A 14,749-nucleotide genomic window follows, 5' to 3' on the forward strand; every position below is an offset into this window, starting at 1 on the left:
TCTCGCTCTGTCGCCCAGGCAGGAGTGCAGTGGCGCGATCTCGGCTCACTGCAAGCTCCGCCTCCCGGGTTCACGCCATTCTCCTGCCTCAGCCTCTCCGAGTAGCTGGGACTACAGGCGCCCGCCACCACGCCCGGCTAATTTTTTGTATTTTTAGTAGAGACGGGGTTTCACCGTGGTCTTGATCTCCTGACCTCGTGATCCGCCTGCCTCGGCCTCCCGAAGTGCTGGGATTACAAGCGTGAGCCACCGCGCCCATCCTGTAAAGGACAACTTCTAAGGCAGATACACAACAGACACAGCTTTGTGAGCAGCCCTGTGAGCTTTACGGCTTTATTTCACCTTCGCAGTGACCCTACATGGGGCTTCAGGGAGGTCGGAGAGGAGAGCACCCGGTTAGCTGGGGGTGGGCAGGGGCTGCTTTCCTGCTGGAATTCCAAACCCTGGAATCCTCATGTCTCCTGTGATTTTTCTCGGGGCCTAATTATCAGGGTTTCAAATTCGACTGCAGTCCTAGAATAGCGCTTCACCCTCGGGAAGCTTTTCCGGCCATGACCACCCCATGAAAATCACCTGGCCCTGGATGAAATTCAGCTTTCTGTCCTTTCCACGACTCCTGAATCCCAACTCCCAGAAGCGTGCGCACAGACAGTGGGCACCTGCTAGGGGATTCTGACACAGGTGAGCTCCAGCCACCGCTCTGGCTTCACCTGCGCCCACTGTGCAGGGGCAGCCGGTCCAGCGAGCAGGTGAGTATTTGCTCAGGTGGTGCAAACCTGCCGCTTCTGTCTCATCTGGGGCTCCTGCCGAAGTGCAAATTCTAAGCCCCTGCTCTGAAGTGTCCGAATTGGAAGCTGTGGGGTGGGATGGAGGAATCTGCATTTTTATAGATGTTTTAAACAATGGGTGCAGAGAGGGCAGAAGATTGTGAAATTAATGGAAACAAGGTCTTCCCTCATCCCTCTATCTGTCAGCCCGGGTGATACCTAGTCCCGGGCCAGTGCTGAGTTTGGGGCAATAAATACATGTACTCTTGGCTTGGCACGATGGCTCACACCTGTAATCCCAGCACTTTGGGAGGTCGAGGTGGGAGGATCGCTGGAGGCCAGAAGTTCAAGACCAGCCTGGGCAACATAGCGAGCTCCCAAATCCACGAAAAGTTGTTTAAAAATTAAAACAAAATAAATGCGTTTACTCTTGGCCCCATGCGGAACGCCAGAGTAGAAGCGGTCCGGAACCCCACCCCCGGCTCTTGACTAGGGCTGTTTCCGGCGGGCGCCCGGGGCAGGTGAAGGGACACCAAAGCTGGCGCCCGCCGCGGGAGATCCTGACAGCGCCAGGTGCACGCCCACGGGCGGGGAGGGGCCGGGGTGGGGGCGGGGCCTGTTCGCGGGCCGGGGCGGGGCCGGCGCTCAGCCTCCCTCGGCCTTGCCAATCCGCGGGCTCTTTGCGACCGCGGTGTCCGCCCCCGCCGCCCGCAGACAGCGCCTATAGGCTATCTACCGCGTTCGTATAGGCTGGCGTAAGCCGTCTTCCGGCCGGGGCGGGCTCCCGCCGTGGCGGGAAAACGGCGGCCGCGGCGTCTCCTGCCGGACGCTGAGGGGCCGGAGGAGGCCGTGAGGCTCTGGTCTGCCGCTCGCGCCGCCATGGACGCGGCCCAGGTCGAGTTTCTTGCGGAGAAGGAGCTGGTTACCATTATCCCCAACTTCAGTCTGGACAAGATCTACCTCATCGGGGTGAGGCCCGGACTCACCGTGGGGAGGGGAGGCGGGGCTGGGCGCGTCCGGGGCTCCCGCGTGGCCTTCAGAGCCGGGGTCGCGGGCTCGCCCTGCTCCCGCATTTGCGGAGGCCACCCCTCGGTGCTTGACTCGCTCACCGCCGTTCCCGCTTCTCGGATGAGGAAAGCGAGGCTGCCCTCTTTGCCAGTGCCCTGAACGCCCGGGTTTACAGGGTTTTTTTGGTTTGTTTTTTTGGTTTTTGAGACAGAGTCTCACTCTGTCGCCCAGGCTGGAGTGCACTGGTGCCATTTCGACTCACTGCAGCCTCCGCCTCTCGGATTCAAGCGATTCTCCTACCTCAGCCTCCCGAGTAGCCGGGGTTACAGGTGCATGCCAGCACGCCCAGTTCATTTTTGTATTTTTGGTAGAGACGGGATTTCACCATGTTGGCCAGGCTGGTCTCGAACTCCTGACCTCATGAGCCACCCGCCTTGGCCTCCCAAAGTGTTGGGATGACAGGCGGGAGCCACTGCACCCGGCTTATGTATCTGGTAGAGATGGGGCTGGCCTCGAACTCCTGGGCTCCCCCAGGCGATTCTCCCACCTCGGCCTCCCAAAGTCCTGGGATTATGGGCAAGAGTCGGCTTTGCCTCTGTTTGTTTTTGTCTTTATTTTTGAGATGGAGTTTCGCTCTGTCGCCCAGGCTGGAGTGCAGTGGCGCGATCTCGGCTCACTGCAGCCTCCGCCTCCCGCGTTCAGGTGATTGTCCTGCCTCAGCCTCCCGAGTAGCTGGATTGTGAGTCACAGCGCCCGCCCGGCTTTGCGTTTTAAGTATAAGGGAGGCGCCTCGGCGCTGGGAGTCCTGGAGAAGGAGGGCAGGCTCTGTACCTGCCCAGACCCACCTCCCCGCACCCCAGGACCCCACCACTGGGTGTGTGAAACCTGTTCTGGAGTTGGAGGGTGCAGGCGGGAGAGGGAGCGCCCCCCACCAACTCAGCGGGGACTTGCATCCCGTCCGCAGAAAGGCCAGAAGGACTGCGCCCCACGCTCGCAGGTGTCTCGGAGCCACTTAGGAGGTGCTTTGTTCTGAGGCTGGTAACAGGTTTTTATTATTTGCATTTGGGCTTCAGCCTCGGCAATGCCTTGCCTCTTATTTGATAGCAGTGACGCACAGTAATGCTTTTTTTGTTCTTTTTTAATCTTACGGGGGAATTGTTTTACTTTTCGCAGGGGGACCTGGGGCCTTTTAACCCTGGTTTACCAGTGGAAGTGCCCCTGTGGCTGGCGATTAACCTGAAACAAAGACAGAAATGTCGCCTGCTCCCTCCAGAGTGGATGGACGTAGGTAAGGATGTGGTGGAGACTGGTTGACGCGTGGGTCGGGCTGGGCTTGGGGTGACGCCCTGTCCCACGGGGTGGAGGCATGGGGCCTCCTTCTTGACTAGGTTGGTGCTCTCTCTGTTCCATTATCCACTCATCAGCTGAAAGGAATACTTCCAGATTCACCTCTCAGCAGAGTCTGCTAACCACTGTTACTAATGTCATGTTACGTTTTGGTGTGTGTGAAAATAGTAGTTTATTTTTTGAGACGGGTCTGACTCCCATCACCCAGGCTGGGGAGCAGTGGTGCAATCTCGGCTCACTGTAGCCTTCACCTCCTGGGTTCAAGTGATCCTCCCGCCTCAGCTTCCCAAGTAGCTGGGACCACTGGCGTTTGCCACCATACGCTGCTAATTTTTGCGTTTTTGTGGAGATGGGGTCTTGCCATGTTGCCCAGGCTGGTCTCAAATTTCTGGGGTCAAGGAATCTGGCCGATCTGCTGGGATTACAGGCGTGAGCCACTGTGCCCAGCCTATATTTTAATGTAAGATATTTCAATTTGCTTTAAAATGAATATATGGGCCAGGCGTGGTGGCTCAGGCCTGTAATCCCAGCACTTTGGGAGGTCGAGGTGGGTGGATCATGAGGTCAGGAGATCAGGACCATCCTGGCTAACACGGTGAAACCCCTTCTCTACTAAAAATATAAAATATTAGCCGGGCATGGTGGCAGGCGCCTTTAGTCCCAGCTACTCCGGAGGCTGAGGCGGGAGAATGGTGTGAACCCGGGAGGCGGAGCTTGCAGTGAGCCGAGATCGCGCCACTGCACTCCAGCCTGGGAGACAGAGCAAGACTCCGTCTCAAAAAAAAAAAATAAGTATGTAAAATAAATATATGACCTTAAATAAGCATTAGTTTTAAAATTTTAAAAATAAGTATAGATTAGCATGTTGAGAAGCAGTTATAGAGAATCCATGAAAATAATATATCACAATACGGTTGAATATTATTCAGCTATAAAAAGGAATGCAGTTCTGATAAATGCTACTGTGTGGATGAAGCTGAAACATCTTAAACATCTTTTTTTTATTATTATTTTATTTTATTTTATTTTTTTGAGACGGAGTCTTGCTCTGTCCCCCAGGCTGGAGTGCAGTGGCGCGATCACGGCTCACTGCAAGCTCCGCCTCCCGGGTTCACGCCATTCTCCCGCCTCAGCCTCCGGAGTAGCTGGGACTAAAGGCGCCTGCCACCATGCCCGGCTAATATTTTATATTTTTAGTAGAGAAGGGGTTTCACCGTGTTAGCCAGGGTGGTCTTGATTTCTTGACCTCGTGATCCGCCCGCCTCGGCCTCGCAAAGTGCTGGGATTACAGGCTTGAGTCACCACGCCCGGCCTTAAACATCTTGCTGAATGAAAGAAACCAGGCACAAAAGACCTCACACTGTATCATTCCATTTCTATCAACTGTCCAGAATAAGCAAATCAATAGAGACAATGTAGACTAGTAGTTGCCTAAGTACGGGGGTCTTGCTTTGGGTGATGGAGGGATTGTAGAGTTTCTTTTTGACATGATGAAAATTAGGATTGATTGAGGTAATGGTTGCCCAAGTCTGAATAAACTAAACACCATTGACTTGTATGCTTTGTTTTAATAGCCCACAAGTGCTACTAAAGCTTGTATACTTTTTTTTTTTTTTTTTTGAGATGGAGTCTCCGTCTGTTGTCCAGGCTAGAGTGCAGTGGCGCGATCTCGGCTCACTGCAAGCTCCACCTCCTGGGTTCACGTGATTTTCCTGCCTCAGCCTCCCAAGTAGCTGGGAGTACACGCACCCCCCACCACACCCAGCTAATTTTCTTTTTGTATTTTTAGTAGAGACAGGGTTTCATCGTGTTAGCCAGGATGGTCTCAATCTCCTAACCTCGTGATCCGCCCGCCTCAAAACTTGTATGCTTTAAATGGCTGAATTGTATGATATATTAATTATGCTTCAATAAAGCTGCTAGAAAAAAAACCGAAACAACGCACCAGAGATGCAGACAGCCTTTATTCTGAGCCTTTGCAATCTTTTTCCTCTCTTGGAGATATGAGTAGCCGATTAAAGAAAAAGAAATCTTAGTTTTTTTCTTGTGTGTGTGGGAGAGGGGTATGGTCATACATGTAGAATTTGAAAAGACCCTGAGTGATGTTTTTTTTCTTTTTGTGGAGATGGGGTCTCAGCCGTGAGTGATTTTGACTGCCCCCTCCTTACTGGGAATTATTGGGGGCACCTACCTCCCAGAAGCAAGAACTCATTCAGCCAGCCACTCTGAGGTCCGTTTAAGACAGACTGCTTGGTGTCTTCCCCTTGCTCCCTGTCCTAAAGTGGCAAGTGACTCGGGTAGTCCTGAAACATGATGGGAAACCCCAGTTCCTCTGCTTTGAGAGGCTTTTTTTTTTTTTTTGAGAAAGGGTCTTGCTCTGTCACCCAGGCTGGGCTGTAGTGGTGCAATCATAGCTCACTACAGCCTTGACTTCCCAGCCTCAAGTCATCCTCCTGCTTCAGCTTCCTGAGTAGCTGGGAGTACAGGTGTGCACCACCATGCCTGACTAATTTTTTCATTTTTTTTTTTTTTTTTTTTTTAGTGGAGATGGGGGTGTTGCTATGTTGCCCAGGCTGGTCTCCAACTCCTGGGCTCCAGTGATCCTGTCACAGTTCTGGGATTACAGATGTGGTTTGCTCCCCTGGCCGGAAGGCTTTTGTAGTGGAGAGACCCAGCAGGCCTGGCTCCATTAGTACAGCATCCTCACCAGGCCCCTTGTTTAAAATCAGTCTCTGGCAATTTTATCCCATCTAGACCCGAAGTGATACACGGCAAGGGCCTGTTTTATCGCAGGCTAGAGTCAGACGGTGTGTAGAGTTCCCCTTGTGCTTTTTACCTGGGCTGGAGCTGTACTGTGGGAACAGTGAGGCACCTTAACCAGTCTATAGACCCTACCCAACAGCCTGCTGCCTCCTGACTTCTGCACCACAGATAAGTTCTGCCTTTTCTGGGCCGGGCGTGGTGGCTCATTCCTGTAATCCCAGCACTTTGGGAGGCCGAGATGGGTGGATCACCTGAGGTCAGGATTTCAAGACCAGCCTGGCCAACAAGGTGAAACCTGGTCTCTACTAAAAAAATAAAAAAATTAGCTGATCGTGGTGGCAGGCGCTTGTAATCCCAGCTACTTGGGAGGCTGAGGCAGGGAGAATTGCTTGAACCTGGGAGGCGGAAGTTGCAGTGAGCTGAGATCACGCCACTGCACTCCAGCCTGGGAGACACAGTGAGACTCCGTCTCAGGGGAAAAAAAAAAAAAAAAGTTATGCCTGTTCTGGGACTTGATGTAAATGGAATAATCTAGTATGTCATTTTTTGTTTCTGACTTCTCTTATCCAACACTGTTTTTGAGATTCACCTGTTTACGTTCTTGATACTGGGACACAGAGCTCAGCTCCCAAGCCCTTTCTCCACTACCTAACCTCATAACCACACCACCTCGTTATGTTCTTCCATTGCTGGGTACTCTCCATACTACATATTTGTTCACCGATTCTTCTGTTGGTAGATATTTGGGATTCCCATTTCTGGCTTTTAAAAAAAATTTAGAGACAGAGATTTCTCTGTTGCCCAGGCTGGATTGCAGTGGTTATTCATAGGTGTGATCATAGTGCATTGCAGCCTCCAACTCCTGGGCTCAACTGATCCTCCCATCTCAGCCTGCCTAGTAGCTGGGACTACAGGTGTGCACCAATGTGCCCAGCTCATTTTTGGCTTTTGAGACAGAGTCTTGCTCTGATGTCCAGGCTGGAGTGCAGTGGCGTGATCATGGCTCACTGCAGCCTCCACCTCCCAGGCTCAAGCGATCTTCCCACTTCTGCTTCTTGAGTAGCTGGGAATACAGGTGTATACCATCACATTCAGCTAATTTTTATAGAGACAGGGTCTCACTTTGTTGCTCAGACTGGTTTTGAACTCCTGGGCTCCCACCTCGGTTTCCCAAAGTGCTGGGATTACAGGTGTGAGCCACTGTGCCTGGCTCATTTTTGGCTATTCTTAATAAGGCTTTTGTGAATATTCTTGTCCAAGTCTTTTCATGGATATGTTTTTTTTCCCCTTGGATAAATAAATACCTAGAATGATGGACTTGCTGGATCTTAGGGATATTGCTTAACTTTTAAGAAACGGCCACCTGGTCCTTCAAAGCAGCTGAGCCTTTATCCTACAAGAAATAGGAGTTCCCATTGTTCCATGTCCTGGCCAAAAATTTTGATTGTGTCTTTTTTATTTGCTAGAAAGTTGGACCGGATGTGTTTCATAAGCTGATTCAGATGTTAATGAAAGGATCACTCTGCTGTGTAGAGAAGGTCGGTGTGATAGGAGCAGGGAATGAATCCAGGCAAGCACTGAGAGTGGCCTTTAGCTGATGGAGGTGGGAGATGTGGGCGTCTAGGTGTGTTTTGAAGGAAGCAGCAGCAGGATTGGCTGAAGGACTGGCCATGGGGTGTGAGAAGAGTGAAAGCTGACAGCCAGGCTCTTGGCTGGAGGCCCAGAAGGAGAGGGAGTTGCTGTCTCCTGAGGTGGGAGGCTGCAGGAGCAGGCTGTGGGCTGCAGTGGGTATCAGGAGTTGGGGTTTGAACTGTTGTGCTTTCTGGATATCCAGGGGGAAGTTACAGCAGCAATGAGGTTATTGAGTCAGGAGTTAGGGCTCAGGGGCTGATGGGGGTGTAAATTTGGAGGTCTTTCTGAGCATGTGGGGGTGGCATTTGGACGAGGTGGTGTGGATATGAGTTTAGGTAGTGGAGAAAGGGGTTGGGAGCTGAGCTCTGTGTCCCAGTGTCGAGAGGTCAGGAGGAATTGCGAAGAGATAAAAAGGGGAGCCTAGTGAGTTCAGAAGCAAGCTTAGAGGGGTATCTAGGGAGGGCCTTCTTTTTAAGGCTGTATCTATTAGTGTGTTTGGGAGGATCAAGCAGGGAGGGGACAGTGATCATTCAAGAGCATGAGAGCTACTGGAGTGCCTTCCTGTGCAGGTGAGAGGAGGGTCCAGGACACCTGGAAGGCTGGTCCTCGAGTGGGTAGGAGTTACGCAGGGAGTGTGGGGGATGGGATGGCGTGTGGGTCACACTCAGCTGGGTGTCAGGTGAGAGGTGGGTGGTGGGTTGAGGCAGTGCTGGTGGCAGTGAAGAGAGGGTGAGTAGACCAAGGAATTGGGCCAGGATCGCAGGACGGCACCAAGGGCCCTGGGGATGGGTATTTGGCCCTTTGCAATGGGACCCTGCAATGTAGCTGTGCTCCGTGCTTGTCCCTTAGCTATATTCCACAGTCCGCACCCAGGACAGGTTTCTCTGCAGAGGGGGAGGGCTGAGGGAGCTGGAGCATGTGTGAGAACAGTGCTGATGCTGGTGGAATTGGACACAGCTGTTTGATTCTGGATGCTGGGCTTTCATCCCTCTAGGATACCATGCTTCCTCCCAGCTAGGGTGGCTTAACCTCCCTAGGATATTGTATCACACCCAGGCTGGGGTGGCTTAGCCCCCCTAGGATATTGTATCACGCCCAGGCTAGGGTGGCTCTAGTTTTGTAAGTTGTTCTTGCTCCCTTCTGAATAAGGCTTAGTATAAATAAATTTAAGTCACTGACTACTTTGTTCACTTATTGCATCAAAGGTAAAATACTGACCAGGTATGGTGACTCACTCCTATAATCCCAGCACTTCGAGAAGCTGAGGCAGGACGACCACCTGAGCACAGGAGTTTGAGACCAGCCTGGGCAACATAGTGAGACCTTGTCTCTACAAAAAATAAATGGTGGCATGTGCCTGTGATCTCGGCTACTCCTTGGGAGGCTGAGGCGGGAGGACTGCTTGAGCCCAGGAGGTTGAAGCTGCAGTGAGCTGTGATGGTGCCACTGCACTCCAGCCTGGGCAGGAGAGAGAGACCCTCTCAAAAAAAGGCGGTAAAGGTAAAGTACTTTGCTGTTTCCCTAAAAAAGAAAAAAACAAAAACAAAACACAACCAATATCAAACTTTTGACTCTAACATTCTTTTTAGGAATATGTTCTGCAGGCCAAAGCAGCGACAAAAATTTACCTTTCTTTTGGAGGGAAAGTTTCAAGGAGGAGGCCTCAAATCATCTAGTTAATGATACAAATGTTATCCCAAAATGTTTTTTCATGTATTTGCTACTTGATAATGTATTTGCCAGATAATATAGACACTTGGTAAATTTGGAAGTTTTAATAAGTATCTTGGTTATAATGATGGTAAAATGTATTAACTTCTAAATTTCAGAAAAGTTGGAGAAGATGAGGGATCATGAACGAAAGGAAGAAACTTTTACCCCAATGCCCAGCCCTTACTACATGGAACTTACCAAGCTCTTGTTAAATCAGTAAGTAGATCTTACCTCTTAGAGGCCACACCCAAGATTGGACTCGCCATGCCCTTCCCCTAACCCTCGTCCTTCCTCTCCGCTTCCCTGCTTATTGCCTCAGTAAGTGGCAGCACTGGCCACCCTGTTTCTCAGGTCAGTGACCACGAGGTCATCTGTGTACACACACACCTGCCAGGTGCACTCTGTTTGTCTCTGTGTGTCTTTCTCTCTGTTCTTTCCCTTTCTCTGCTCTCATTTTTCCTTTTCTCCACCTCCCGGTAAAGCCCTTGTCTCTTTTTGTTCTGCCTCACATCACTCGACATTGGACCCCAGTGTGAGCCACCAGCATCTCACAGAATCGGCAGTAGCCATTCTTTGCCACGTATGTGTTTTATTTAGCACAGCTTTACTCCTCTTTCTCCTTGGAGTAGGTGGATTTGAGTTTTTTTGTGTCTTTCACAGGAAAAGCCAGAGGGCTGATGTTTGCCTCTGCCCTTGGGTTACAGGAAAGCCCACTTCCTGGTAAAATCATGCTGTAGTAACCCTGTAGCTCGTTTGCCTTCATCCATACTGGCTCCTATCAGCTTTCCATTCATTCTTCACATCTCAGCCAGAGTGGCCTTTGAAAGGCAGAACTGCCATGTGACTCCTTGCTTAAAATCCTCAGTCTTCCCTCTAGTCTACCTGAGCATGGTGTTCAAACAGTGTACAGCCTGGTGCGTGCTCCTCCTCCCTCTTTCACCCTCTCTACAGCTCTTTCCTCTGCTTCTGGAGGGCTCAGGCTCACACTGGCCCTTGTCACTTATTCAAGCGTTCTGACTTTGTATATACTGTTCTCTGCCCTGTAAGTCTGTCCTTTCCCTGCCCCTGCTCACCTCTGCTGGTTAGCATAACATGTCTCTTCTGGGTTCAGCACACATGTACTCTTGGCAGCTCTACACGTTGCTATGGCATTTGCCAGTTGTAATTTTCTTGTTTGTCTGGCTGTGCCATCACATGTACCCATTCTAAATGGGCAGGGGCTGGGTCTCGTATGCATATGTCCCCAGTGAGATGCCTGGGGCTCATGTTTGTTGAGTGAAAGTGAAACTAGTAAAGAAGGCAGACAAGGGTGGTTAATTTTGCTTGGGAGATACTTAGAATGTCATTTGTACAATTTCAAGCTTCTGAAGCTCCCCGGGCATCCTTTAACTGGGTTGAAGAGCAGAACTAGAAGAAAAACTTGGGACACTAGTACTACTGCATGGTACAGAGCAGCAGGAAAGGCTGGGGGCCCACTGAATGGCACTGCTGAATTTAAAGGAAAACTTGAGGACACAACATGGGCTTGTGCTTAGGCTGAGATGAGGCTGCAGTCAGCCCCCGAATTTCATAAAAAGCTGGGAAGCAGCAGTGGCGTTTGTCCCATAGGCCTGGTTCCTGGTGTGGTGCGGGAGAGATGTGGGCCTGGGAGCCCATAGTGAATCTTCAGTGTGACCAATGCTCTTGACAGTCTATCAGAGCACAGTAAGGCCACGTGGTGCCAGAGAGGGCTCACAGAGGTTTGCTGGGAGTGCAGACTTGTAGGAGGTGGATGGTAGGGAGAGGGCAGTGAGGCAGGAGCAGCTGATGTGCTCAGGCAGAGTATGAAGGACCTGGGGTAGCCGGGCAGGCAGAGGTATGTGAGCATGTGTAGTACATTGGCGGGAGCAGGGCAGTGGAGGCATAGGTTCTGCTGCAGTGACCAGCCCCTGGGAGGGGCATGTGGCCTCAGAGGGACCTGAGAGAGACTGCAGTGGTGATGGGGATGGTAGCTGGAAGGGAGAGGATCTATAAGCAGGCTGGGTAAGAATTTGGCGTTAGCTAGGTGAGGGGGCCTATTCATTTTTGGTTTTTGAAGTTCAATATATTATGTATGTAGTTTTTATCAAAAACCTTGTTTTAAAATTAAGTCTCTTAACCGAATGAATTATATGTTTGTTCTGCAGTTCAGTTGACGAGGAGTTGGGGTCCTTTGTTCTTTAACCTGCTGTTCAGAGCACAAGATCTAAATGTTTGGGTTTATAAATAAAACTCAGTACATAAATTTTGTACCAGTGGTTTGCCACTTACTAATCAGGAGTTAATTGTAGCATATGGAGAGAACGTCTAGCATAACCTGTAATGCCTACTGATGAACAGTATTTGCTTCTGCTTTTATCTTGTAGTTTTTCTTCAAAGGTTAGTTTAAAATACTTCACAAAGGGAGCCTCGACTTTGTGAAAGCCTTCCTGCATCCCTTGCTGACTTTGAGCTTCTAGCCAGAATTTTGCTATGTGTAGGTATGCTCACTGTATACTAATTTGCAGTTTCTTCTGTGATTTTTGAAACTTGTTTTTGTCTTTTCTTTTTGTCTTCTCTGAAGAGCAGGAGAGTCCCTTCCCTTCAGGGCTTTTGTGAGGATAGAAATGCCAGGTAAAGTGCTGAGCCCAGTAGCTGGCATGGAGCTGGCGTTTTCCTTCTCTAGGCTGTGAGGCCTGCTGGGGAATAGGGAGATCTGCTCAACACTCTGTAACTAAGGAGCAATAGAACTCGACCTTTGAGCCAGCCCTGGAAACTGATGCCTTCTAGATGGAGGTTATGCAGCACGGAACGCTGTTATCCTGAGACAGAGGGTTCTGACTTAGAGCTGATTCTCTACTAATTTTCTTAGGTAAACAGCAGTCCTGTTCAGCAGCCTGCCATGGGATAGTTAATGTGAGCAAAAGAAACTCCATGTGGATCACTGCCGCACCAAGCTTAACTGCTACAAATCTTTACATCCTAAAGTTAAAAACAAAGCAAAACAGACTTTCTGAGTCTGGAATAGCCAGAGTATTTTGCCTGAAAAGAGCCACTCCATCCAGCATTGCCTCAGCTTATTGAGTGTTCCCTGACTGACTTTCACCCCTTGCCCCTTTAGTGCTTCAGACAACATCCCGAAGGCAGATGAAATCCGGACCCTGGTCAAGGATATGTGGGACACTCGTATAGCCAAACTCCGAGTGTCTGCTGACAGCTTTGTGCGACAGCAGGAGGCACATGCCAAGGTAGGTGCCGCCTTGCCTGGGTGCTGGTGGCCTTGATGCCGCATAATTTCACATGGCGTCCTGTCTGCTGAGGCTATTACAGGCAGGCGTTACTCGCTGTGCTTTTTAAGAAGTTCATTGGTTTCTTATTTTTATTCGGTAGAGTTTACCTTTTTCTCAAAATCAAAAACTCCTTGGCCAACTCGGTCTGTTTTCTTGTTTTAGCTGGATAACTTGACCTTGATGGAGATCAACACCAGCGGGACTTTCCTTACAGAAGCGCTCAACCACATGTACAAACTCCGCACGAACCTCCAGCCTTTGGAGAGTACTCAGTCTCAGGACTTCTAGAGAAAGGCCTGGTGCAGGCGGCTTGCTGGGGGATGTGAGTGCTCAGGACGTGATGAGGTACTCGTGGTTCTGGAGCTCTAGAAACACTTCTGATGCATGAAAAATGGTGATGGTGCAAGGAATGGATTCAGGACATTGTTGGAGAAACAACAAGTTTGTGATTAGTCCTTAAAACTTAGCGCCCTAGGACATTCTTCAATTCCACATCTGTTTCTAGAAACCAGCCTTCCCCCCTCCCAGCCTTTTGAGAAATAAAAAAGCTTTAGGCAAATAAGTTATTCTCCGTAGCAGAGCCAGTTGGGTCTCCTGCATGGAAACTGTCACACCTGGGCAAGTGTTCAGTGACTGGTAGGTGTAGATATAGCAGGAGTGGCCATGTGGTCCAGTTTTTTTCCCCCTTCTTGATCCTGATTTCTTGGGCTGAATTTAGACTCTCCCACAGAGGTGGCTCACAGAGAAGGATGGCAGACAGTGCAGCTAGCAATGCTGACCAATGCTGATCCTCTAAGCCCTGATCCACAATAAAAATGGACCCAACTCAACTCTTTAGGCTTTTGTCCTGCCTAACTACCAAGTAAAAGGACTGCGCCTGTGGCTGAGATGAGTCAGTAAATGAAACTGAGGCACACAGCAGTCAACTGGAAACTGCAGACCAACACCTGTGGTGTCTCCTTCTCTTGGCTACTTCTAGCTCAGGTTTAATGAGTTGCTTATCAAGAGAGTCAGGAAAAAAAGGAATGCATTGTATTGAGCATGAGTGACACTTAAGACAATGCTAGGAGAAAAGTCAGACTTTTAATGCTGCTCTTGATGGAATTAGGGAAAGATTCTTTGTTGTAGGTAACAGTGGGCTCACGGGAAATTATTTTTTTCCTAAGAGAAAACTACTGTTTGTAGAGAACTACATTTTGGAATTGTTAGGTCCTTTACAGAAATTACATTACCTTGGGAGGTGAAATGATCGTCTAGCATCATGCAATGGATAGAAGGTTCTGTAACCAGCTTTAAAAAAAGCTTTAATTTTTGGCTGGGCATGTTGACTCATGTCTGTAATCCCAGCAGTTTGGGAGGCCAAGGCAGGTGGATCACAACGTCAGGAGATTGAGACTATCCTGGCTAACATGGTGAAACCCCGTCTCTATTAAAAATACAAAAAAAAAAAAAAAAAAAAAAACTTGCTGGGTGTGTTGGCACGCGCCTATAGTCACAGCTACTCGGGAGGCTGAGGCAGGAGAATCACTTGAACCCGAGACGCGGAGGTTGTAGTGAGCCAAGATTGTGCCATGTACTCCTGCCTGGGCAACGAGAGCAAGACTCCATCTGAAACAAAAAAATTTAATTTTTAACTTTGTTTTTAGACAGGGTCTCGTTCTGTCACCCAGGCTGCAGTAGAGTGGCGTGGATTATAGCTCACTGCAGCCTCGAACTGTTGGGTTCACACAGTCCTTCCACCACAGCCTCCCAAAGCACTGGGATTGCAAGCATGAGCCACCATGCCTGGCCAGCCTATTTTTGGCTGGACACCAGTGGGCCAAAAGCAGTGGGGTGCTGTCTGGGGAGCTCTGAGAATGTACATGTGTGACAGGCTGAGCCTAAAGACAATCAGTCACCCAGCGTCTGCCCTCCAGTGTGTAGCGTGCTGCACACTCGCTCCATGTTGCTGCCCGTGTGTCCCCACCAGGCAGGTATTGGTGGTTATTTGGACACTGAAGGGTCAGACCTGGAAGACTGGGACGAAAAGATGTCTCCATAATTTAAGGTGCTGTTGAGAGTTGGTTCAGCTCATAGGACTTGTTCTTTCATCTCACCCTTCCTTGGAATCCTCCCGCTTTCATCTGGGGATCTTCTAGAATGAAACCACTTGTTATTGTGGAGGGCAAGGGGTCCTAATGCCCTCCTCTTAGAGCCTGAGCCAGTCGAGGCAGCTGCATCTGTCTTCATGTT

The 14,749-nt window shown here is 49.9% G+C and overlaps 1 protein-coding gene across 1 annotated transcript; it reads left to right on the top strand.

Annotated features, from left to right (window-relative positions):
* Window positions 1–1,533: 1,533 nt before the first annotated feature.
* On the top strand, window positions 1,534–14,741 carry GINS2 (GINS complex subunit 2). The gene is made up of 5 exons (XM_032156279.2): window positions 1,534–1,736; window positions 2,949–3,063; window positions 9,347–9,446; window positions 12,349–12,475; window positions 12,680–14,741. The coding sequence occupies exons 1-5, from the start codon at window positions 1,647–1,649 to the stop codon at window positions 12,803–12,805; spliced, it is 558 nt and encodes a 185-aa protein (XP_032012170.1). The 5' UTR covers window positions 1,534–1,646; the 3' UTR covers window positions 12,806–14,741.
* Window positions 14,742–14,749: the final 8 nt, after the last annotated feature.

This window comes from Hylobates moloch, unplaced genomic scaffold (assembly GCF_009828535.3).
Source record: "Hylobates moloch isolate HMO894 unplaced genomic scaffold, HMol_V3 SCAFFOLD_6, whole genome shotgun sequence".
NCBI lineage: Eukaryota > Metazoa > Chordata > Mammalia > Primates > Hylobatidae > Hylobates > Hylobates moloch.

Bases quoted from the DNA above. Each gene is read 5' to 3' on its own strand.
- GINS2 (XM_032156279.2), top strand. From the start codon at position 1,647: ATGGACGCGGCCCAGGTCGAGTTTCTTGCGGAGAAGGAGCTGGTTACC. The intron at 3,064-9,346 runs GTAAGGATGTGG...TCTAAATTTCAG, and splicing joins TCCAGAGTGGATGGACGTAG to AAAAGTTGGAGAAGATGAGG. The intron at 12,476-12,679 runs GTAGGTGCCGCC...TTCTTGTTTTAG, and splicing joins AGCAGGAGGCACATGCCAAG to CTGGATAACTTGACCTTGAT.